Genomic DNA, 25,422 nt, shown 5'->3' with positions numbered 1-25,422 from the left:
CCACTCAGACAAAATGAGATAAAATCCTTTGATGATCTCGAATCATCTGGCTTAAAAATTTACATCATTGAAGATGATTACGTTACATTTTTACCCAGCAATATTAAACAAAAGTATGCCAATATATTTAAAATAGTACCGCATTTTGAGCATTTAAATAGAATCCGTGATAGTCTAACTTTAAAACAGGCCTTTTCAATTTACAGTCAAAAATGGAAAATTTATAAAACTCAACAAGAATTTATTGGTCAACAATTGTTTCGTTGGTCTAAAGAATTGTGTTTGCTGAAAAATTTACCATCGTCAATTTTTATAAATGAAAATTCAATTTATAAAAATGTACTTAATTTTCATATTTTAGAAATTCAATCAGCTGGATTAATAGATTTTTGGACGAGGAGGGCATTTTATGAATTATTGAAAATTGGAAGAATTAACAATTTGGCATTTGAACCGAAATTTCAGATCAAACTGTTGAAAGTTGAAGATTTTAAGTGGATTTGGATTTTTTTGGGATTGGCGTATGCAGTTGGAATTTTTTGTTTTACTGGAGAAGTCGTTGTTTTTAAATTGAAAAATAAAAAACGTTGTATTAAGACTTAACCATTTAGTTTTTTTTTTTTCAACCTAAAATGGGCTATAATATTCAGAATGGTGCCATTCATTGACCCTTGATTAAGAGCACAGCTTTAAAAAAAACAACCAAAACTTAACGAACGATCAACGAATCGTTCTATTCTAATAGGTATTAATTGTTTTTTAAGCTTTCAGTTAGCGGACCAACCACCTTCGGTTGTCTAACTGAAGATAAATATGGCACTTGATTAGAGAGATTTGAGCTTCCGAATAGTAGGAAGCCTTTCTATTCAAATAACATTGAACTATTAACAACTTAAGGCGCATCGTCGTAGCAAAAATAAATTTTTGTATGTTTGTGAGTATGTTTGTTCCACCATAACTTTTAAACTACTTAACATAATTGAACAAGTGAGGTGTCTTTTGAATCGTATTATTTTTCCGCTGGTTATAGGCTATATAGTGTTTTCTTTTAGAACGCCCTCTAGAGACAAAAATCTACAACTCTCGTAACAATATCGAATTCACTAACTATTTCATAAGATATTCGCAAAAATACAGCATTCTTAATGTTAAACATGCTACAAATTCTTCAACCTTGTTCTGAAACTGGTGTGTTGTATGAATTAATAAAATCCTATAACAGTCATTAAATTTACCGTTAAATATCTTATAAAAAGGTTGGTATGTAATAAATCACTTTTATATTTTAACAAAAACTTGTTTTGAAAAAAAAAAAAAAAATTCCACAATAATAAAAATAAATAATTGCAATCAAATACCAATAATGTTTGTTAGTGGCATTTCCAATGCCAACAACATTTTTGTCATTTTCATTTCATTACTATTGTTTGTTGCCAACTTATGATTTAATCGATTTATTGTATTGTTGTTGTTGTTTTTTTTTTTAAGGTAGTTTTTTATTTTAGAGTTTCACATGAAACTGATTGAAAATTCAATATGATTTTTAAATTAATTCAATCACTTCCAAAAAAAAATTGTATCTTTATTGATTGAAAAATAAGTTGATCACGATATAGGTTAGGTATATTTTTATGGTCAAAGAAAAAATATATTTTTTCCATTTCATGTGATCTCTGATATGGAATTGTGATAATTTAATTTGCATTTATCAATTAGCATATTGATACTCGTCAGATGAACACAGAAGAATTTAGACACATTTTGGTACACACCTCGAAGACAAAACATTATCATCAGGGACGGAATCATTATTATCTACGCACATAAAACCGCAAACTGTCTACACAGAGAAAAATATGATCCGCTAAAAACTAACAGATTGCCATATTGTTTTACCGTCCATACATTTCATAAGGAAATCTTATTAAAATCAACGATTAATAAGGTTTTTTTAAGGAGATTTCTTATTATTTTTATAGAGAAAATCTTATTAAAATTTGACTGAAAAGTTGATTTTTTTTTGCAACTTAGCACTAGAACAAAAATCGCGATCAATATTTTCATGGCAGGTTGGTTCAGGTGGTAAGGTGGGCGACTAAAGATTTGAAGTCTCCAGTTCGATTCCCAGCCTGGTCATCTTTTTTTTTATTTTTTTGCAGATTTTAAAACAATAAGGAAAACCCGATTGTTTTAATAAGGTTTCCTTCTTGGATGAAAACCATAGAGAAATCTTATTGTTTTTGTTCTATTTTATGTGGTCTATTTTTCTCTGTGTAGTTTCTACTTTTTTTTACTTAATTGCGACGCGTAGCAAAAAGAATGTTATGTATTTCATCAGTTTTTATGAATTTTAGCATGTATATTTCCCCATAACTTCTAAATTACTTGTCAGAATTTGCCAAATGAGGTATTGAAAAAAGCGTCTTGCTTTCGTGCTGGTTATAAGTTATGCAAAATTTTCTAATATCATGCCATCTAGAGGCAAAAGTCATAAAAAAATTGTATTCAAAAATATGTTATTATAAGCGTTGCCCTTTAAAAAAAAATTGAAAAAATTGTGGTTTCGGCCCACAAGAAACCATAATCCACTCCTGTCTCTTCTGTCATCTTAATGGAACGTGCACAGAAGTGACACAAATTCCGAAAAAAAAAACAAAAAAACTAAAATCAATAGAAAATATATAGGCAGCCTAACCTAAAACTGGAGTCAACATAAAGTTGGATAAATATTTGTACTTTTTCCATTCCATCAAGAAACCGTCCACCGTCCATCCAAGAGTTGGTCTTCAAACCATAACAAAACGACTCAAAAGACTCACGTAAAGCAATTTCGAATGAATATTGTAATTAGAAATGCCAATAACACTAAATAATTTACCTCCAGATATACCAACTTGTATTATACTCGAATACCAGTTCAAGACATTTTTTTTTTTTCTTCTTTTTAATATAGTTAAAATACGTCAAAGAAGAGAGCTAGGTCGCGATTAACATTTTTTTTTTTTTTTACCTGGTGGATTTGTTAATGATAATATCATATAGCTTCTATAACAGGTGATTTTAAGAGTTTGCTTCAATCTTATAAGACGAAGTTTAAAATTTAAGAAAAAATGACGAAGAAATCCACTTTGATGGTCATCATGTTCATGATGATGATGGACTTTATTTTTCTTTTCTTTTTTGTATTAAGAGGAGTGCCCAAAAGGTGTAAACTTGTCTTCGAAAAAAAAAAAAAATGCAAATTGGTACCGAAGCTTGCTTCTGTAAGTAAAGAATGCGGAAGAATTTAAAACGTTTTAAGCCTTTTTTTTGTTGGAAAATACTTGTTTGATGAAGACTTTTTTTTTAATACGATTGACTACACTCAGAGTGGATATGATCATGATGGATGAGATTATATATGATGATCTAGTCTACTGGAAAAGTTGGTAGTCTTGAAACTACTTTTTTTCTTTCAGAGTAAAACTAATCATCATCTAGTTGTAGTATCTTCAAACATAAAATTCAATGAACTTTATTAACATATGAAGCTTTAATTCATTCAGCTGTTAGCAGTCAACTTTTAATCAAGTTTAACTGAACTCCTAATTTCTAGATTACTATTAATAGAAGTACCTACCAAAAACACCCACCCATTCCCCAAAATCACTCTTTTAATTCTTTCACTAAGGAAATCAATTTTCCTAATTGAAAATAATAACACACTGTAATAACAAACTGAATTTAGTTAAACTAACTCATATTTAACTTCTAACTGATGAGAAAGATTAAAACCCAATTAAACCATTAGTGACTCAAGAATCATGGTCACTAGTTGTCATCAAAACTATGAACTATTGTGTATACACATTTTTTCAGTCAAATTCTTCTAAGCAGAAGTTAAACTTTATTAAAAAAAAAAATATTACCAAACGATTTAGCGTAAAAAGTTGAAGATGAAATACTCTATTAGTGGTAGCCTTGTTGTATTTCTTGGAATTGTTGCAGCAGCTAATTTATTAATAGCAGAACCCAAATTCAACTCGAAACTTTTAAGTTTTATTGAAAATCTTCAAAAAGTTGAACAATTTCAAAGCATTTTTCTATTCTTCAATAATTTTGATGATGACTTCATTCGAAATATTTCAACTTCACTCAGAATTCCAGTGATTCTATCAAACACAAAAGCAATATCTTCATTTTATTTAATTGAAGAATTCAACGAAAATGTTCTGTCAATTGTGCAATTTGATTCCAATGATTTATTTCTTCAAAAACGACTACTGGAATATCTTCAATATCTTCGATTTTGTAAGACAATTTTCGTACTTGGGAATTCTTCAAGAAATAACATCGAACTGAAGAATGTTTTCAATTTCTGTTGGAATAATAGAATGATAAATGTGATAGGAGTTTTTAAAAATTTCTCCAGTACAATGACTTACTACAGTTACAGTAATTTCGGACATTTCAACATTGAAGAATTCTTCTGGAACAGCAAGAAAAACTCTGTTATTTTTCCAAATCGAATGAAAAATTTGAATGGAATTACATTACCAGTTTTATTCGGTGGATCAGAACCAGGAGTGATTGTATTAAAAAACAGAAACAACAATGCAAGAATTGGAGGTTCTTTGGGGCATTTCTTTAATACTTTCGCTCAGAGTCACAATGCTAAATTGAATACTTCGAATGTTAATACCTCACTTTCATATCTGCAATTGCGAGAATTTGTTAAACAGGAAACAGTTGAAATATCAGGAGCTTATCCTTCAATTTCAAAAGATCCATCTAAATTTGACTCATATCCATTTGTGATGTATGACTTTTGTGTGATGCTGCCAATTGAACCACAAATTCCAATTTATAAAGTGTTTGGTTATGTTTTTCATTGGCAAGCCTTTCTTCTAACAATTTTCATATTCATATTGCTCTCAATATCACTTGAATTAACTGCTAAATTGTCAATTGGGCAACCGTTTATCATTCGTTATTGCTGCATTAACTTGGATTCATTTCGTGGAATGCTTGGACAGTCGATTTCCGAAGACCCTAAAGCCTCTGGCAGTACAAAAATCATCTATTCATTGATCTTTTTGCTGGGAATTATGATTGTTACTTCATACGATGCATTTCTTCAGTCATTAATGACCGAACCTTTACGAGAAAATGTGATAAAATCTTTCGATGATCTTCAATCATCTGGCTTAAAAACAATTATGCTTGAATCGAATTATCGTTTACATTTGAAAAGACCGAAATTCAAACTGAAATATTCAAATATATTCAAAATTGAACCGAGTTTTAAAAAGTTTTTTCAAATTCGTAATAGTTTAAATACAAAATATGCCTTCACAGTGAATAGACCGCAATGGGAAATTTATAAAAATCAACAAGAATTCTTTGGTCAACAATTGTTTCGTTGGTCTGAGGAATTGTGTTTGCTGAAAAATGTTCCAGTATCGATTGTTATGAATGAGAATTCAATTTATAAAAATATATTGAATTATCATATTTTGAATGTTCAAGCAGCTGGATTGATGGATTTTTGGATGAAAAGAGGATTTTATGAGCTATTGGAAATTGAAAGAATTGATAAGTTAAATTTGGCATTCGAACCGAAATTACGGATCAAACAGTTAAAAGTTGAAGATTTGAAGTGGATTTGGATATTTTTGGGATTGGCGTATGCTGTTGAAATTTTGGGTTTTATTGCGGAACTTTGTGTTTTTAAATTTAATAATAAAAAAATATTGTTCAAGTGATTAAATTAATTTTAAATAGAAATAAATTTGTTTTAACTTTAAAAAGTACGTAGTTTTTATATTTGAATTTTCGCTTGTTCTAAAAATTATAAAGAATTTTTGTTTCCATTTGCTTAGTTTTGTACAGGAAAAACACATTAAAAGTGTTTTCGAAACGTTAAATGCTTCTGGTCTTCATCGATGCAAAACGAACTTCAGTCTGACGAAAAGTAGAAATCTGCTATTTTAAAGAGTGGCTACATTAAAAAACTCATAAAAATCATAAAAACTTTAGATCATATAAAAGATACAATTTTGTACTGAGCTATTCAATCCCTTTCGCAAAGGATAAAATCGGGACCTTCAATATAAATTAGTTCAGTCAACTGACATTGATTGGAAAACTCAAGTGGGTTAAATAATCGAAAACCATGTTAAGTCGAAAATTAAAGTTGGGTACTTCCATTTTGTCCCGTTTTCGAAAATTCAATTTTTTTTAAATATACATATTTTTGGCTAATATTAAAATTTCTATTGGGTACAGAAAAAAATTGGAGAAAATCTGATTAAAAAAAAAAAAAAACGGTTCTATTACCTTAATAATAATTTTTGAAAAGAAAATTTTTCATTAAAAGATAGACTCTGTATAAAAAAATAAGATTTAAATTCTTTTAACAAAATCATAAGAGCCGTTTTTGAGTAAATTATTTTTGGTCTAAAATAAATAATTCCAAAAACCCCTCTGTATAGTGTACCCCAAAATCGCTCATAACTGAAAATGGAAAAAAAAAACTGAATTACGATTGTTTTAAGCAAAGTTTTTGTACGCGATAATCCCAGTTTTGTATTGAACAAAAGTGGATATCAAATTCAGAAAACTACTTTTTTATGGTGCATAGTTAAACTTTATTTATTAACAATTTAAATTACAAATCAAGTAAACTTATTTTTTTAATTTAAAAACAAAGTATTCCCCAACGAAACTAAAAATTGCGACTACATACGCCAGTCCCAAAAATATCCAAATCAACTTTAAATCTTCAACTTTCAACACTTTGATTGGTAATTTTGATTTCAAATTTAACTTGTTAATTCGTCCAATTGCCAATAGCTCATAAAATGTTCTTCTTATCCAAAAATCCATCAATCCAGCTGATTGTAAATTTAAAATATAAAAATTCAATACGTTTTTATAGATAGAATTTTCATTCATAAAAATTGATGCTGGTAAATTTTTCCGTAAACACAATTTGTCAGCCCAACGAAATAGTTTTTGATCAAAGAATTTTTGTTGATTTCGAATAAGTTGCCATTTTTGTCGGTTTATTGTGAAGGCATATTTTGTTGTTAGAGTATCACGGATTCTATTGAATTTTTTAAAATTCGGTTCCAATTCAAATATATTGGAATAATTTTGTTTGATATTGGCTGGTAAATATGTAAGATAATCTTCTTCAATAATCAAAGCTTTTAAATTAGATGATTGCAGATCATCGAAAGACTGAATTATATTTTGCCTTGGAGGTTCAGTCATTAAAGACTGTAGAAATGCATCGTATGAAGTAGAAATCATAATTCCAAGTAAAAAGATTAGCGAGTAGATGATTTTTGTACTACCAATTGCTTGAGGATTTTCAGAAATCGACTGTCCAAGCATTCCACGAAAACAATCCAAGTTAAAGAAGCAAAAACGTCGAAAGAAGGGTCCTTCAGCAGTTATTGAAAATGATATTGACAGTAATACAAATATCAAAATCGATAAAAGAAAGGCTTTCCAATGAAAAACATAGACAAACACTTTATAAATTGGAATTAGCGACTCTATTGGTAATATCACACCCCAGTCATATATTACAATTGGATATGAGTCATATGTTGATGGATCTTCCATAATTGAGGCAAAAGCTCCCGAGATTTCAATTGTTCCAAGTCTAACAAGTTTCCGTAAAGAAGAAACTGAAATTGAGGTATTAACATTCGAAGTGTTCAATTTGGCGTTATGTTTTTTAGCAAAAACATTGAAGATATGTCCCACAAAACCACCAATTTTATTATCATTGGTATTACTTTTTGATAAAATCACTCCTGGTTCTGGTCCTCCGAAAAAAACTGGTAATGTTGTACCGTTCAGATTCTTCATTCGATTTGGAAAAACTACTGAATTTTTCATCCTGCTATTCCAGAAGAATTCTTCAATAGTAAAATGTCCGAAATTGCTATAACTGTAATAAGTCATTGTACTGGAGAAATCTTCAAAAATCGCCATTACGTTGACCATTCTATTGTTCCAACAAAAATTGAATATACTCTTCAATTCCATGTAATTTCTTGAAGAATTCTTCAACACAAAAATCGTCTTACAAAATCTTAAATGTTGAAGATATTTCAATAATCTTTGTTGAAGAATTAAATCACTTGAATCAATTTGCACAATCGATAGCATGTTTTCATTGAACTTGCCCTTCAAATAAAATGATGAAGCGTCTTCAGTATTGGACAAAATCACTGGTAATTTGAGTGAAGATGAAATTTTTTGTATGAATTCGTTATTAAAATCATTGTAAAGAAGAAAAACACTTTCAAATTGTTCAACTTTGTTTAGATTTTCGACAAATTTAACGAACTTTAATTCAGCTTTTAAAAATTTAGCTGAAAAAATAGCAAAAAAAACAATAAGATTCTTGATAATATTGTTTTTCATCATAATCTTTTTTTTATAACCACTTTGAACTATTTTGAATCAAAGTTTGGACTTCAACTTCCAAGAGTTTAACGAAAATAACTACAATCAAACTTGTGGTGTAATGATGGAAGACTACCAAATATTGACTATTATTTGCGTCACAAATACTAAAAATACATATTGTTCAATTTTATTTTAGTGTAACTCATTATTTTTAATTTAGTCCGCGTAATAGTTGCAATTGTCTGTAACAATTGTTTCCAAGTTGTATTGCTTGTCAATTAATCAATAATTGTTTGTGTATTATTAAAATTCAACATTATTCAGAGGAATTATTTTTAGAGTTAATTATTTCAAACTTGACCAATAAACAATTTTAAAGCTGTACAAAAAGTAATGAAATAAATTTAAGATGACGAAAACTTAAGAGTGACATTTTATACATATCCAAAGACAAGTTTACAGTTTTTTGAAGTGAAAACTTCTTTAGTATCGTAGTGATTTGAAACAAGGTGAAACGAAAAATCAATTGGTCATAACTTTTTTGTTTTACTAAATACATGAATGAAATGATCCATTTTTAAAGACATTATATCTTTTGATCTAGAGCACATAACAAATTTATTTAACTTTAATTCGCATGCTGATAATATTACCTTTCATTTAATATATCACACATAACGGTACGTGCTCTACAAGTTATATCAAGGCACGGTAGTGCCCAGCCAAGTTCTCTAGCAACTTTGGCACTACACCCTTATTTACAGAAAACAACTCAGGCCATTTTCGATCCCCCTCTAACTTCCACACCAAAGATGCTAGAAATTTCAAACTCACTACTGATGTTGAGCTCGTCAAAACCAAACACCTCACAAAATTTCAGCCTACTACGATGAGTAGTTTCTGAGATATAGGGCTTCAAAAATCGCAAAAACCGTAACTGACTCACTGACTCACTGGCAGATCATCAAAATTATGGAGAACTTCCCGATATCGTAGAAACTTGAAATTTTACACGGTGATAGGACTTGTGGTGTATACAAAGGAAAAAATCGAAAACTTGAGATTTTCAATTCAGGGGGCGTGGCATCCGCCCATTTCCGCTGAATTTTCATCATATATTATAGAGCACTTCTGATTATCGAAGAATCTTGAAATTTGGTAGAATAGTAGAGCTGGTAGTTTATACAAAGGAAAAAATTTAAAACTTGAGAATTTCAGCCAGGGGGCGTGGCAACCGCCCATTCTTCTGATTGTCGTAGAATCTTGAAATTTGGTAGAATGGTGGTGCTGGTAGTTTACACAAAGGAAAAAATTTAAAATTTGAGAATTTCAGCCAGGGGGCGTGGCAACCGCCCATTCCCGCTGAATTTTCATCAAATATTATAGAGCACTTCTGTATGTCGTAGAATCTTGAAATTTGGTAGAATGGTGGAGCTGGTAGTTTACACAAAGGAAAAAATTTAAAGTTTGAGAATTTCAGGCAGGGGGCGTGGCAACCACCCATTATCACTGAATTTTCATCAAATAAAGAGATTTTATATTCTACAGCCATACCTTGCAAAAAGTAGTGAAATCACAACAAAAACATTACTGTTAAAAAAAGAGCCAAGTTATCCTATGTTGAAATTATGCTGGCACAAAAAGTACTGAGATGTAAAAGTGTACCAAGTTCTAAAGTTTGGGTTCAAATACGTATCAATAAAATTTTGATTGTTTACTTGGCAATTTTTGAAATAACTTTAAAAATTGATGGTTAAGAAAAATTGTCAAGAGAACAATCAAAATTTTATTGATACGAATTTGAACCCAAACTTTAGAACTTGGTACACTTTTACATCTCAGTACTTTTTGTGCCAGCATAATTTCAACATAGGATAACTTGGCTCTTTTTTTAACAGTAATGTTTTTGTTGTGATAATCTTTAATTGAAAAACTTGAAAAATACCTAAAAACACCAGCCGTACCGTAATCTCAGTTTGAAATTTCGACATTGTTGTTTTTAAAAAATTCTTACTTTTTTTGTAGGCATGGTAGAAATATGATTGAAGCGTCATATAAAAGGTGAAATAATAAGCTTTCAGATAATATAGAATTTATAAAAAAATCATTTAAAAAAATGGTATTAGAAGAGAAAAAAAAATTTGTTTTTTTCTTTTTTCATGAAAAATGATCGTTTTGAATTAATTATTTTTGTAACTACTTTTTGCGCATTGGTAAAATTTAAGTATGGATTTATTATTCAGTAGAATTTGTTAGCTTTCTAATGGTGCAATTTTTTTTCAAGACAATTGATTTCTAAAGGTTTCACTTCAACCATGTGAGTTGCACACCTGAATTTTTTTTTTTTTTCTTAAGCCCCATTATTTAAAGACTTTTATGTGGTGAAACCGATATTTTCAACATTTTTTAAAAAATAAAATTAATTTCACATCAAATCTGCAAAAACAAAAAATTGCATGATCAAAAACCCCGCCTTTAAAAGCTAGAAATTTAATTAAAGGTCAACACAAAAATTATTCAAGTTTCTATAATTTCTCATGGATTCTTACTCAATACAAAAATCATAAAAAATTATTACTAAAAGAAAAAAAAAAAAACAAATGACACCAAAATTGCACACCACGCATTTTTGAAACATTTAATAACTAAGTACTCGTTGTACACACCGTCTCGGAACTCGAGACCCCAATTCCCAATTTATTTTCTGTCTTTGTTTTTTTAAAAAATCCAAACACGATGACAATTTTAAATTTTAAATGATTGCATCAATTAAATTGACAAACCGAACAACAACAAAAAAAAAAAAAAATAAAAAAAACCTTACATTTAAAATGCACACCAGGCAATAACCATAAGTACTTGATAGTTAACTACAAGTATCTGGTCGGCAACATGAACAATTATTGCATAATACCTTACTCCACGCTGATTATATTGCAATAAGACACAACAGCAAAAAATTAAAAAAAAATAAAAAAACATTTTTTGAAAATAAAAATTAAATTCCTCACATCATATTAAGAGAGTCGATGTCGGTGTTTAAAATAAAAAAAAAAAAAATATTATTGTCTGTCGGTTTGTTTTTATATGAGCTCCGTGATGGAATTCGAAAGTGACGACTTATACCTACTTTCAGATTTTTTTTGTTGCAATTTAATAAAATTGATCTAATGTACAGCTGATGTCATTTATTTCTTTCTTAATAAAGACTTAAAATCTACTTCAAAATTAAAATGATTGGTGATTATAATTTTCTTAATTTTGATTTAATTGATGTGTTGTTTTTATCTTGTACAAGAGAGAAATATAGAAAAAAATTTTTTTTTAACATGGGAGAAAATTTATAATTTAGTTCATTTGTTTTGAGTAAACAAAAATAAAACTTATTTCTAGACTAATTTTATAAAATTATATTTAATGAGAGTTTAAAGTTAAAGCCAAAGGCAATAACTTAACGAGGGAAGCGATTAAATTTGGTTTGCGTTTAAAGTTCATTTGATGAGAGTTTAATTTTATTTTTTTTTTAAATTTTATTTTAAAACAAACTACATTATAATTAAATCGTTTTTTTAATATCATTCATTTAATTTGCTAGAAACATTATCTTCATTCTGGACTATTGGATTTATTAAATTTATCAGTTTGAAATAGGTTTGTGGTTAATCGTGTCGATAGTCGTGTGTCAATTGTCAAACAATAACTACACTCTCATTTATTTCATATTTTTGTAATTCCTTGGGTAGAAAAAAGCATGTTCATAAGTTATTTCAAATAGTTATTTTCTTTTTAAAAAACTATATTTTTTTCTTAAACTTTTTTATATTCAAAATACTACTTTATCACTCGATGTCTGTTTTGGCGGCGTTTTGGACGCGTCTTAGGCGCTTTTTGGACGCGTTTTGGATGCGTTTTAGACTCGTTTTAGAAGCATTTGAAGGCGTTTTGGAAGCGTTTTAGACGTGTCTTGGCCGCGTTTTGAACACGTTTTAGGCACGTTTTAGGCACTTTTTAGACACGTTTTAGACGCGTTTGGGAGGCGCACTGTCGGCCCATATGGCCTTAGGCGTCTCAAAAATCTGTAACTTTGTTGTCTTTTGTGATAATTGCTTCAAATTTGGAACATAATGCCTTTGATATATAACGAATCATTCAACTTACTTTTTTTTTTGAAATTAAAATTATTTTTAAGCTTTTAAAAATTAGTCAAAGTTCAAAAAGTACGATTTTCGCTTGATTTGGGTATTTAAAAATATCTGTAACTTTTTTGTCTCCTGAAATATAATTAAACCAAATTTGGAACATATAATCTTTAATGTATCAGAAATTATTGAGCGTAGTCTTTTTTTTAATGAAAATTATTTTTGAGCTTTGAAAAGCTAGGCAAAGTTCAAAAAGTACAATTTTGGCTCGACTATGGCGTTCCAAAAATCTGTTATTTCTTCGAGTCTGAAAATAATTAACTCAAATTAGGAATATATTACCTGAAATGTTTAATAAATTATTTGACACACTGTTTTTTTAGCTAATATTTTTATTTAAGTATTAAACGTTTATTCAAAGCTAAAAAAAAAATTCGATTTTGACTAGGCTAGAACGTCTCAAAAATCTGTAACTTTTGTATCTTAAAAGATTATTTTCTCAAATTTTGCAAAATAAGATAAAACTGGTTTCTTAATTTTATAAAGGCCTTCCTTTCGTGTCTTAAAATTACTTAATTATTTTTATGAGTATAAAATAAAGAAATAATACATTTCAATGTAGTTTGTTTGCGTTACGGTATTTGAAATTAAAGCTATTTTATTGGAAAATTATAAGAAAAATATTGATTATACTCATTTTAAACAAAGTCGTTTGTAAGCCAAAGTGAAATAGTCGAAAAACTACGCTTTTGAGAAAAGAGCAAAAAAATAAATCACAAAAAAAAAAAACTGGTTGTCAATTTTCACGAAAATCCTTCTTAATTAAATACTTTAAACGGCTCGGCTCTTTTAAAAATCTTCGAGTAAAATCAAAATTAGTAAACAAAATCTCTATGTAACTTTTTCCATAGATGAAATTTTTTTCAACAATAACAATATTAAATTCTATATAACATTTTTCTGCTACCTTAGACTTTTTGTAATAGTACAAATATCTTCAATTTCGGGTGCATGCATATACTAAGTCTAAGAGCGTATACAGCAAATTTTGGGAGTGAAGGTATAACCAAAATGTGAGTATGCAGTTTTATAGCCTTATGCGTTTTAATAACGAATTCAAAAGTCTCGCAGCTTTAAATCGCGGCTTTATATGGTTTCCGAGGGGTTAAATATCGCGAGTTTTCCAATTAATGTGAGTAGGCTAAATTTACACAAAATCACATTCTGAATATATGTAAGGACTGATGCTCTGTCATTTCCTCAAAACCTGAAGACATCAATCTTGACAGTGAGATCAATAGAACTCAAGATATGTATTGAAACAGGTCTAGATGCACCAAAATACGTTTTTTTTGTACTATGTCTTTCGACAGATATATCGTTCTCTATCAAAGAAAAGCAGATAAAAGCAGCCAATTCTTTTTGTATCTTTTAGTACATAAACCAAAGAACAAAATTGTGAAAAAAAGTAGACAGCGGAAGACAGCGGAAACATTTAAAACTCAATTCGAAATTAAAAAACTGCAAATAAAAGTTTATTGTGTGAAAAAAATAATATTAATTAAAAATATATTTTTAATGATTTTTTTTGTACCTCCTTGAAAAATATTGGGAATTTTCTCAAAAAAAAAAAAAATGTGTTCATGATTTTTTCTTATTTAAATTTGTGGAAAAATAAACGAGTTTTTTTAAATTTAAGTTGAAGTTTTTAAACAGTTTTGAGAAAATTGCTTTTGAAATTCTTTGAAAAATGTTTTTGAAGCGTCTATCAACGAAAAGGTAAGTATCACAGAAATTCTTTGAGCATTTCAATCCCATAGAGCCGAGCACTTGGATGTTAGAAAGGAAATATTTTGTGGTTGCGAGTTGATTGCTAAATGAACCTAAACAAAAGCTTTTCGTCCTTATGAGCCAATTCAAAAATAAGCTTTTTACTTACACTTGAATGATTCATTTGAATTTTAGAGAACTTAAAAGTTGTTTTGTTGTTTTTGAATAAGAGAATGAAAGTGCTTGCAATGAATACACACATAGCTCAGTGGGATAGAAGGGATACTTTTCTCCGAATCGTTGTCAGGATACTCGTAAACACAAAAAAAAGCTATCTTTTTTTGGCATTGAACTTGAATGTCCGTTTATCTATGCAATTTTGCAAAAAAAAAAAAAAAACTAACCTTAGTCTCTTAGAAAATATCTGCGCAAGTCAAAACTTTTCGCCGAAAAATAAACACATCAAAACACCCTCAATATTAATGCAATTTGGTCCATCAAGGATTTTAGATAGGAAGCATTGTTGTGTATTTACATTAGCTTACACATACAAATGCAGCGCACTCACCAATGTCCATCTAACTTTTGTGTTCCTGCTTCATAGAATACAAACAATGTTTTTTTTTTTTTTTGCACTAATTTTAAAGCTTTTTTTTAACAAATTTTTCTATCATCTATAAAAGGACTATAAAATGCATTTTCTAAATAAAATTCACATCAAGTTTGTTCAGAAAATTTTGATAAATACAAGTTATTGTGATTTTGATAAATTTACATTACTGTCTACTGTGCTAACCGCATACACGTACACACGATACTTAACCATCGCTCCAATGTCAATGAATTAAACACTAAAATGAATTAAAACATTGATACTGGATATTTTTGAAAAGGTTCCAATTATATTGTACAGGGATCGTGCTTCCCTTGGGACCCATAATTAAATACAACACAAAAACGAATTTAAACTCGAAATTTTGTAATTAAATTTTCAATAGTTCAAAATAAATAGTTATTTAGGAAAGAACATTATTAAGAGTGGCAAAAAATCAGTTTTTAAAAAAGAATATTTTGTACTAAAATTGTGCAAAATTAATGATTGTATGAATAGCTAATGGGGAAAAGTTGCACAATAAACTTATTTCAAGAAGTCTTAAAATGAGTCGATTATAGTCCTTATCAAGGCTGCCGTTTTGAATTTGCGTTGAGGAGTACTTTAAATGTTTTGAGGGGAGTATTTCACGCTCAAGAGGAGTATGCAAAGTAAAAAAATTGATTTTTTATTATTTACATAAAAATATTTACAAATTGTGCTAAATTCACAATTAATTTTAATAAAAGATTTGTTCTTAAAAAACTCGAATTAACTTAAATGATTTCTTAATCATTCTATGTGGATGTGCTTATATGAGTCTCATCAGAGGCGTACGTTGAGTTGCCGGGGCCCCGGGGCAAAACAAAATTTTGGTGCCCCTTTGATATAGAAAAGAGCAAATAAAAAAGTACGTATATATGTACGCCCTACTTTTTTTTGTGTCCCTGATGTATCATTTGTTGGTCGCTAAGATTATTCAAGTAACATTTTTTGGGGCCCCAAGAAAATCTGTAATTTTTCTTTCAAAAACCGGTTTATATTATGAAATATTTTATTTTTTGAGATGAAATATTATGTGGCAGGCTACCAATTTATTATGCATTACACTGAAGAATATAATTTTACTCTCTTGTGTCCGAAGTGATTCATGCCAAATATTTAATCTTTTCTCTTCGTTATTTATAATAAGTTGCATTCCGTGCATTGTCTCCAATCGTGGCACTGGCGTGTTGGGGGCCCCGGGGCACCGCCCCTCTTGCCCCAATGGTGTGTACACCCCTGAGTCTCATTTTTATAAATTTCTCAAAACAAACAAGTTAACAAGATGTTCTCATAAAATCAACAATTCCGATCCTTAATGATTCATTTTTATAGAATTATCTCCTATATAATTTTTTATTCAGAAATCTGAAAAGGAAACGATTTCCAGGTATATGTTCCTAGACGAGTAATTTATAAGTTTTGAACATTTTATTTTTATAGGATCCCACATCTAATTAATGCGATTTACATAAGTATCCTGTTTTGCCGTATAAAAATAAAATGATTTTCTTATTTAACTAAACGAATTCTATTAAATTAATACTTTCAAGAAATTCAGAAGATTCGTCACTTTTTTTTGAAGACCTAAGTTTTCTTATAAAAAACCATGTAGAAATCCATTATTCCATTCGCCTTTTTTCTCCGTGTAATTTTTGAAAACTTTAAACACATTTAATTTAATTTAAAAAAAAATAGTAAGAACTCAACATAATGATCCTCTATGTGGGTCACGGAAATAGGAATAATTTTCATGGGAAAACTTAAATGTTTTTAATATTATTTTTCAATTAAATTTTAATTAATAACCATTCCCGTTTGTATTTATTTGTATTTATTAAATAATAAGATATAGAAATTTAATTTTTATCAACTATCAATTGATAATTGTTAATCGGAATTAGGGTGAATATGTTAAAAATAAAAAAAAAAAAAAAACAATAGGTATTATAAAATATAAATAATTCAAAAGTTGAAAGAAATAATAAATTCATTAATGTGAAAAACAAAATACTTTAAAAAAGATAAAGGTTATGATATTCTTTTAAAAAAAAATTTCAAAAGTTCTTTTGAAGGTTGTCATTTATTTTGGAATTTACATAATATGAAAAAAAAGTTAAAACTTATTTTACATTATATTTTATAGCGTCTTCATTTAGCTTGCAACAAGTTTATACCTACATTTGAAATTTAAAGTTTGACAGATACTGTTACCCAGATATCAACCACATCGACAATGGTATAGGTCAGTATAAAAGAAATGGATGTATTTATAGCAATTTTGATGAAAACGTGCAGAATAATTTAGGCAACATAGGTACCTAATGGAAATATAGAATTTAGATACAAAAGTTAAAATTTAAGTAATATTAATCCAATATTGAAATATTTTTGAGGGGAGTAAAATTAAAGAGTGGTTAGTACGGGAGTACGGCGTATGCATGGGGAGTACAAATACTCCCTTAGTAGCGATTTCGGCAGCCCTGGTCCTTATTACGCATCATTTGTTTTTTGAAAAAAATTTTTAATAACCGAATTGGGTTCAAGATGTTCCGGCTGCGTGTCAATTGTTTTAAAATGTCTTATTATTACTTCCGGATTACAGTAGAAGTCAAAGTTCTTGCATTTGCTATTAAAATTTTATAGCTAAAAATTACACCGGCACACAAAAAAAAAAAGTGTCATGTACCAGGAACCAGACCTATCTTTCTATATGTTTTTGCCAGTTTTGAGAAAAATGTAAAAAGTACCCCAAAAAAGGCAAAAAACTTCCTTTTTTTAGTTTTGCATTTGCATTTTACTCAAAACTGGAGGGTGACAGGGCCAAACGGACTTGAAATTCGGATTCAGCGTGCCCAAAAATATATAGAAACATAGGTCCGGTTTCTGGTACATGACACTTTTTTTATTTTGTGTGCCGGTGTTATTTTTAAAGCTGGTATATTTTTTTTATTTTTGAATCAGACAATAAAGGATACCTAATTATAAAAATAATGCACATAATTGCGAAAAAATCAATAAATTTTCAAGCAATCCACAGGGGGTGTTTTGAAAAGTATATTAAAGAGAATGGGAAATTTTATTTAGCATTAGAAAGAGTCAAAAAGGGGTTGATTTAATTTTAACGATAGATTGTGAAGGATTTTTAATGCATTTAATTCTATTCTGTTATTCAGTGAGCAGAGTCAGAATTTCAGTAAGTTATTATTTTTTGCAACTGAAGCTAAGCAGTCGAAAAAAAAGGATTCCTTAAATTAAAAAAACCGGCATTGCCAATTTTGATCTCAAATGATTTATTTTATGTTCTAAAAGAGTGGTTAATTTTTTTTTAATTTTCATAAAATGTAGGTACTAGCAACGAGTTATTTGATGAAATGCCTTTTTCAACTTTGATTCAAAATGGTGGATCGAGTCCTAACTCGATTCAGAAAGATTTCACTTTTCATAAGGGTCAATATTCAAGTAACATGTTCAAATATTGGAAGGATTTCAAAGGACTAAAAACAATACTGAAAAAAATTCCCGATTTTGACAAAATTCGAAGACCAATATTTTAGAACCTGTTATACAATTTTTTAGAGATCACAAGTTGAAAAAATTAATAAGAGAACATTAGTAGTGAGGAAATTCACACCAGATGGTGGGAAATAAATGTGGGGGAGAGGTGAGGTAAAAAAGTCATTTTAGCAATTTCGGATAAAAACAAAAATCTTTTCGGAACAAAATTAGGTACACGTAAAAGTTGAAAATAGTTAAAAGATCTACCACTTTTTTTTTGATAATTTTTTTTTAAATAACCTTCAAAATATAGAGAAAAATGTAAAAATAAAAAAACTAATTTTTTGGTTTATCATTTTATCTTTGTTAAAAATAGTTGAATTTGATAAAATTTTGTGATAATTCACATTTTTATATTTCAAAGGACCCTAAATTTTGTTTAAAGCAAAAAAAAAAAAATTAAATATTTTTCAATAAAAAAAATTATTTTTATAAATATCAATATAGAGCATTTTTAATGGAGAAGCTTTTTTGCTTTAATATGGTGTACAAATAATTAGCTGATTTTAAAAAAAAATAGAATTTAAACAAATAAGCACAGGTAAAATAATATTAAAAAAAAAAACGGACCAAAAACGTCTATAAGGAAGGGTGTTTTTTTTACGGAAAAGAGGGAGGGGGTGAAGGTCAAAAATATGCATGTTTTTAAGGTATTTTTTGATGTTGAAACTAATGAAAAAAGAGGATTCATAAATTTCTTAAAAATATTTTTGGTGAAAGTGTGTTTTTTGGAGGGGTTGAGTTATATGTGTGAGAAAGGTATCATAAGAGCTGACATATATTTGGTAATTTTTTAAACGTTTCTTTTGTTCTAAGAACTAAGAATCTACAAAATTATCTTGATTTTGTTTGATTATTGTTTTTTTCTAAGAAATGATGAAATTCAGAATTTTTACCAATAAAACTAGGACAAAAATAATACCCCAATTAAAATTGGTACGAGGAATCTAAGCAGTCTATTAAAATATTTTAGGTGTTAAGGCTGTTTTCTTTGGGAAACTATAGTACCCTAACGAAATTTATTAAAAACTATCTGACCCGGCGGACTTCGTTCCGCCATTTCTTGTATTCATTTCCAATTTTCGACTTTGTAATGAACAAAAAAAAGGGGATTAAAACTTTAAAAGTTTGTAAAATGAGTCTAAAAATATTCACTTTTAAACTTTTAGCAAAAAGTAGCCTAAGTAAAATGCTCACTACATGCACTACAATGCTGCACCACAAAATGCAAAGTTATTAACTCTTTCAAACGTTTTTTCCATAAATATTTCAATACGGCTTGTTACGGCACTTTAAAAAAACAGCGTTTTGCAAATACACCCTATTATCAATATCGCACTTTAACGGCTCTTTATAAATTTGAATAATGTGTATGCTATTTAGCCTGCCCTTTCTTACGCCCATTTTTACTCGACTTTAGAAAATATTTTGATCTCTCTTTTTGGTACCTACATATAGTTAAATTTTTTCGTAAAGCATGTGCGAGTCAGCGGAAATATGCTACCCCATAATGGCCATGAGCGTGGTTCGCTCAACTGGATCGCTCGGCAAGCTATTCCTACGCTATGAAAAGCATGGCGTTATGTGAATTTCTCAAAATTGATTGTAAGCAACATGGATGCAATGGAGAGAATCAATTTAATTGTCTCTTAATAAAAACAAAAAAAACATATACTTTATTTTCTCATGCTATAAATCAATTTTTTCGATGACAACCTATAATAAATTTTAGATCATGTGAAAGCCTATTATTTCACTTTTCACATGACGTTTTAATGATATTTCTACGATGCCTACAAAAAAAGTAAGAATTTTTTAAAGCCAACCATATCAAAAGTTCAAACTGAGATTACGGTACTTCCCACACTGGTCACCACCACTGGTGGCTGGTCATGATCAACCGATCTCCACAGGTGTTTTTAGGTATTTCTCAAGTTTTTAATTTAACATTATGTAGCTTGTAGTTGATGTACGGCTATGTGCGATATGTGCGATCAAATGAAAGGTAATATCATCAAGATGCTCAATAAAGTTAAATACAATTATTATGTGCTCTCAATCAAAAGATGTGACGTGTTGAAAAATAGAACTTTATTTTACCGTTATTCAAGATTGTGTTTACATTTTGATACAAATATACAATTATAGTCTTGCTTATTATCTATCTACACAGTAAATTTCATTCATTTATATGTTGAAGAAAAAAAGATAAAAATAAAAAACAGTTAAAACCGGCCAAAAAAATTGGAACAAAAAAACTTGTTTTTCCCGTTATTCGGTCAAAAATAATTTTAAAAATTCAATTATTTGCACATGCATGCGCATAATTAAAACCCATATGTCCTATTAATTTAAAATTTTTCGCAGTTTTTTAAAAATTCCTTGTTTTTTTTCAAAAATTCATATTTAAAAGTACAGGGTCTATGAAAAAAAATCCGTATAAGACGCCTATTTTTTTTTAGTATCTTTCTAATGGTGTAATTCAAATTTCTGTACAAAATTTTGCCTATCTGTAATTAATCTTTTGTCGAAGGTATATCACATGTTTTGACTGCAAAAAACCCTTAACAACTTAATTTTGAAATTTTTTAGAATTTTTTCATTACCTTTTCCAAACTAACAATAAATGTATCTATCAATTTAAAAAAATCAGATCTCTAAAACTTACCGTTTAGAAAATAGCCTCTTTTTTCAATGTACTGTTACCCCTATTTACCCTATAAAATCATAGAAAATAGAAAATCAGACAACCGTTTTGGCCGGTTAGCGAACGTACACAAAACCAAACTTTAATTTACTATATATAAGAATATCACATCAGCCACCCATACAGTAGGCCCCAGTGTGCACCAGTGTATGAAGTTAGCAAAATAGTGAACTGACCAATATCATTAACATTACCATCATTAATGGCATCACGAAGTTGAAAGTAGGTACTCCTCAGAATTGAACTTCTTTTATTAAAAAAAAAAATAGAATTTAATCGTTCTTTTTTTGCATACATACCTAAATACATATCCACAGCATGACACAACAAAATCTGATTAAATTCATGTTTGCGAACTATTAACATGTACGCAAATGTTGTCAAAATCAGGCCTTAAACGATAATAATTATTTTGAAAGCCTGTCTAATAAATTTGTTTACAAATTAAGCTTTTTTATTTTTTTTTTAAGTGAGAGTGTTTTTTTACTCGTACAAATTGACAGCTATGTAAAGATGCGAGAAAAGGTATTATTTTTTTTGTATACAAACCATCTACACATTAATACCTTTCAAACAAAAAAAAAATTACCAAAATCGGACCAGCCAAACGCGAGTTTATCGGCCACACACACTAAATGAACTCATTTTTATATATAAGATATTGTCTTTGCCATATGAATTACGAATAAAATAAGTCAATACATTGTGTTCATATGAAAGAGTGTCTTTTTTAAGTGTAGAGAAAATGTGGGTCTGTTGCAAAAACTTAGGCGGTAATAATAATGGTCGCAATAAAATGAAATTTAGCAATAATGTTACTTTTGAGATTTGAAGCAAGAATCTGAAGTGACTATGAGAATATCATATTTAAAAGGGTGTTTTTTTTTATTGAAAAAAATTGATGAGCTACCTTAATGAAATTTGGTAAAAACGTTGAATTTGGAATAGAAAACTAAGAATAAAGCGTGTTTTTTTTTCGAAGAAATCGTAAATTCCTGTATATTGAATATCAAAATGTCAGTTTTATATTTTTTCTATCATTATTTCTATTATGTACCTTAATACATATTTTTGCTTTAATAAAAATTCTAAGCAATTTTTAAGAAAAAAAAAAAAATAAATTTCTTCTTTTTCTACAAATTTTTGTCCAAAAATTTATCAATCTGACATGTTTAAGAAAATACTGGAAAGAATGGGTTAAATACCAAATCTTATATTCTAGTACTTTTTTGGTAAAAAAATAATAAGAAACAAATTCGTACAAAACAGCTGAACAGTGAAATTCAAATATTATTCGACGTAAGGGTTTTCTCTGCAAATGTTTTCAAAAAATTGTTTTTTTTTTTTTTATGGGAACTGAAATCAACGGACATCTTTTCTGTGCGACTAAGACCTTTTTTATCCGAAAAAACAACAACATTATCTACTAATTTTAGAAACAAAAAAATACTAATACCATAACAATGACTTGGGACCTTAAGGTTTCAAGGTTTTTTAAGACCACAAATCTCTTTTTTTTTTCTATGAATATTGTATTAGGCAAATTTAGGTAGGTACTTACAATTTTTAACAGACGTATATCCTTCAGCTGCACTACTATTACTCCCCCCACCATTCATACTCAATCCACCATTCATCATAATATTATTGTGACTCTGCTGTGCATGATGTCCATTCGATTGCCTGCCAACACTATTCAATGTAGTCGTACTACCAGCCCTCGATCGCCATCCACTTCCACCCGCAACTGCTGTCAAATCGCCATTCGACTTACTCACTGCACCATTACTCTTCAATGTTCCATAAACACTACTCCCGCCACCCGCACTCGTCCCCCCATTACCACCACCACCGCCGCCAGTCTCCAGCTGTCTGGCATAAGAATTATCCGCATACGCATGAAAACAACATCTGACTAGAGCGTTAGCCGCAGCCTCACGCTTACATATGAACACATGACACTCAAGGACTTTAATTCCGGTCGTCCTGCGCAAAATCGCAGCAAATATTGGCGGATGTTGGGCACGTGGCATTCTTGCAAATGGTGAATCGAGGGGTAAAAATTTCGGCTCCGGATTCGAATTACCTCGTTCTGGAATAAGAACTTGTCGAACTGCAGCGCAGTAGTGCAAAGATTCGATTGGGAAGAATCTTGTGATTTGTTTCAAATTTTCATCGACATTTTCCAGCAGAATGCCATTTGACCAAACACTCAACCAGGAGTCGATGCCTTTTGCTCCAACTGCACCTTCAGAAGGATAAAGACTTCGCAAAGGTTCCTGAATACCCTGAAGGCCATCTTTACTTTGTCGGGGTACCGCACTGCCAAGATAGAGAACCCGGCAGCGACAAATCGGTGTCGAATCACCCATCATTTTTTTTTTTTGTGAAGAAGAAAAAGATTGTGTCTGACGGAGGAAAAGAGGGAAAGATAAAGTATCTTTTTTTGTCACACGCGACAACCGCTGTTAATTCGCATTAAATATTTGATATTTCACGTAGTTTGATCATCAATAACACGATCTCGAGGGCTTGTGATATTCAATACACCAACCCAAGGTGTCCACAAAACCTTTAAGAAAAAAAATACTAAAGAACACGACGACGAAAACAGAAAATTAAACAAAAAACGAGATAGGTACTAAACGAAGAAGAACCGAACGAAGAACGAATCAAGAAAAAACGAAATGAAGGTAACCAGATGACGAAGAGAAGATGGTGCGATTGTAAAAGAATTTATTTCTACCACGTTAATACACACACAAACAAACACACACTCACAGCAGCCGGGCACTAGTTTGTAAGGCTTTTGTGTATTGGTATTTGTGTTAAATTCCTTTTACTTTGACACTTACACAGTGCGAATAATTACGTTGGACATTTATCTCCAAGTTACACATTCATTTTTTTTTTGGAATTTTTTCAAAAAAATCACTTTTTTTGGATCACAAAAAAACTTGTATCTTTTTTATGAAAATTTTTATATTTATCCAAAAAATATTCACTTTACATCCGGAGGGTTGGTGTATCCATAAAAATGTGAAAGAAAATCTGGCGGAAGTTGCTTCCTTTTAGGGCAGATCACTTTTTAATTTTTTTTTTGAAAGATCACTTGATCACTTTTTTTTATGTGTATCGAAAACAGGTATCTTTTAATTGAAATTTGTATCTTTTTTGAAAAATATTCACACTACATCTGGAAAATTGGTTGTATCCGTGAAAAGAGTGAAGGAAATATGGCGGAAGTTGATTCCTTTTAAGGCAGATCACTTTTGAAATTTTGTATCTTTTTTTAAATTTTTCAATTTTTTATTCACAAAATGAATTTAATCCATGAAATGATTAAGAAAAATATGGCGGAAGTTTTTTTTTTTTTTGCCTTTTTGTGAAGGTAGATCACTATTTTTTTTGGATTAACGATCGTTTCACATTATTTTTGGATTTTCTTCACATTTCTTTTTTATTTTATGAATTTTCAAAAAAAAAAACCTCTTCCGTGATCTATTTTTCTAAGTTCGAATGCGCGAATTTCCTAAACGGAATTTATTATCAATCAATTCGTAATATATTTAAAATTTTCGTATTTTTTTAAAAATATCGATTAAAAAAAATAAATAATATTTTTACTCGAGTTGTTACCACGGCGCAGGTATACTCAAGAATAGAGACCGTAGCGACGACGTGGTATTTTTTTTTTTTCCAAATCGAATATATCTTTTACTTCGTTATTTCCACATTCCGCAAGTCCAACTAGTCTTGGAAGTATAAGTTGTATAGTTGTTGTTGAATAAATGTCTGTGGTATAGAAGAGAGATAGGTTCACAGGTGTGAGTGGGGCTTGGCGGTTATCAAGGTGTGTTTTTTTGGTTTTGATATACCAGTGTGTGTGTTTTTGTATAGGTATGTGAATTTGTATAAGTTCAGGTGTTTTTGTGCGAATAATGTGGCTGAATGCGAAAATATTCATATTATTATGGTTAACAACAGGTGAGAGCACATTTTAAATTAATGTGCTGTAGGTTTTGTTTTTGCACAGGGATCTAGTATTTTTTTCGACGAATACATATATTAAGTTGCACGTTCAATTTAAAAATATACCCAAAATTTTATTTGAAACAGAAAATCCTGATTTCGTAAAAGTATTTGAAATTAAAAGTATAAAATTATGGAGTAAACAATTGATCTGTCTAGAAAAGACTGCAGTA

General features: G+C 29.5%; 1 protein-coding gene across 1 annotated transcript in view; it reads right to left on the bottom strand.

The window, feature by feature from the left end:
• The window catches only part of LOC129917907 (uncharacterized), a 62,728-nt gene extending 37,553 nt beyond the window's left edge, over nt 1-25,175 (bottom strand). The window contains exon 1 of the mRNA XM_055998119.1: nt 22,779-25,175. Within this exon, the coding sequence (XP_055854094.1) occupies nt 22,779-23,592 (814 nt within the window). The 5' untranslated portion in view covers nt 23,593-25,175. The remainder of the gene's footprint in view (nt 1-22,778) is intronic.
• Nucleotides 25,176-25,422: the final 247 nt, after the last annotated feature.

This window comes from Episyrphus balteatus, chromosome 4 (assembly GCF_945859705.1).
Source record: "Episyrphus balteatus chromosome 4, idEpiBalt1.1, whole genome shotgun sequence".
NCBI classification, from domain to species: Eukaryota; Metazoa; Arthropoda; class Insecta; order Diptera; family Syrphidae; genus Episyrphus; species Episyrphus balteatus.
The sequence above is the reverse complement of the archived record's forward strand: the minus strand, read 5'-3'. Positions and strand labels throughout refer to the sequence as shown.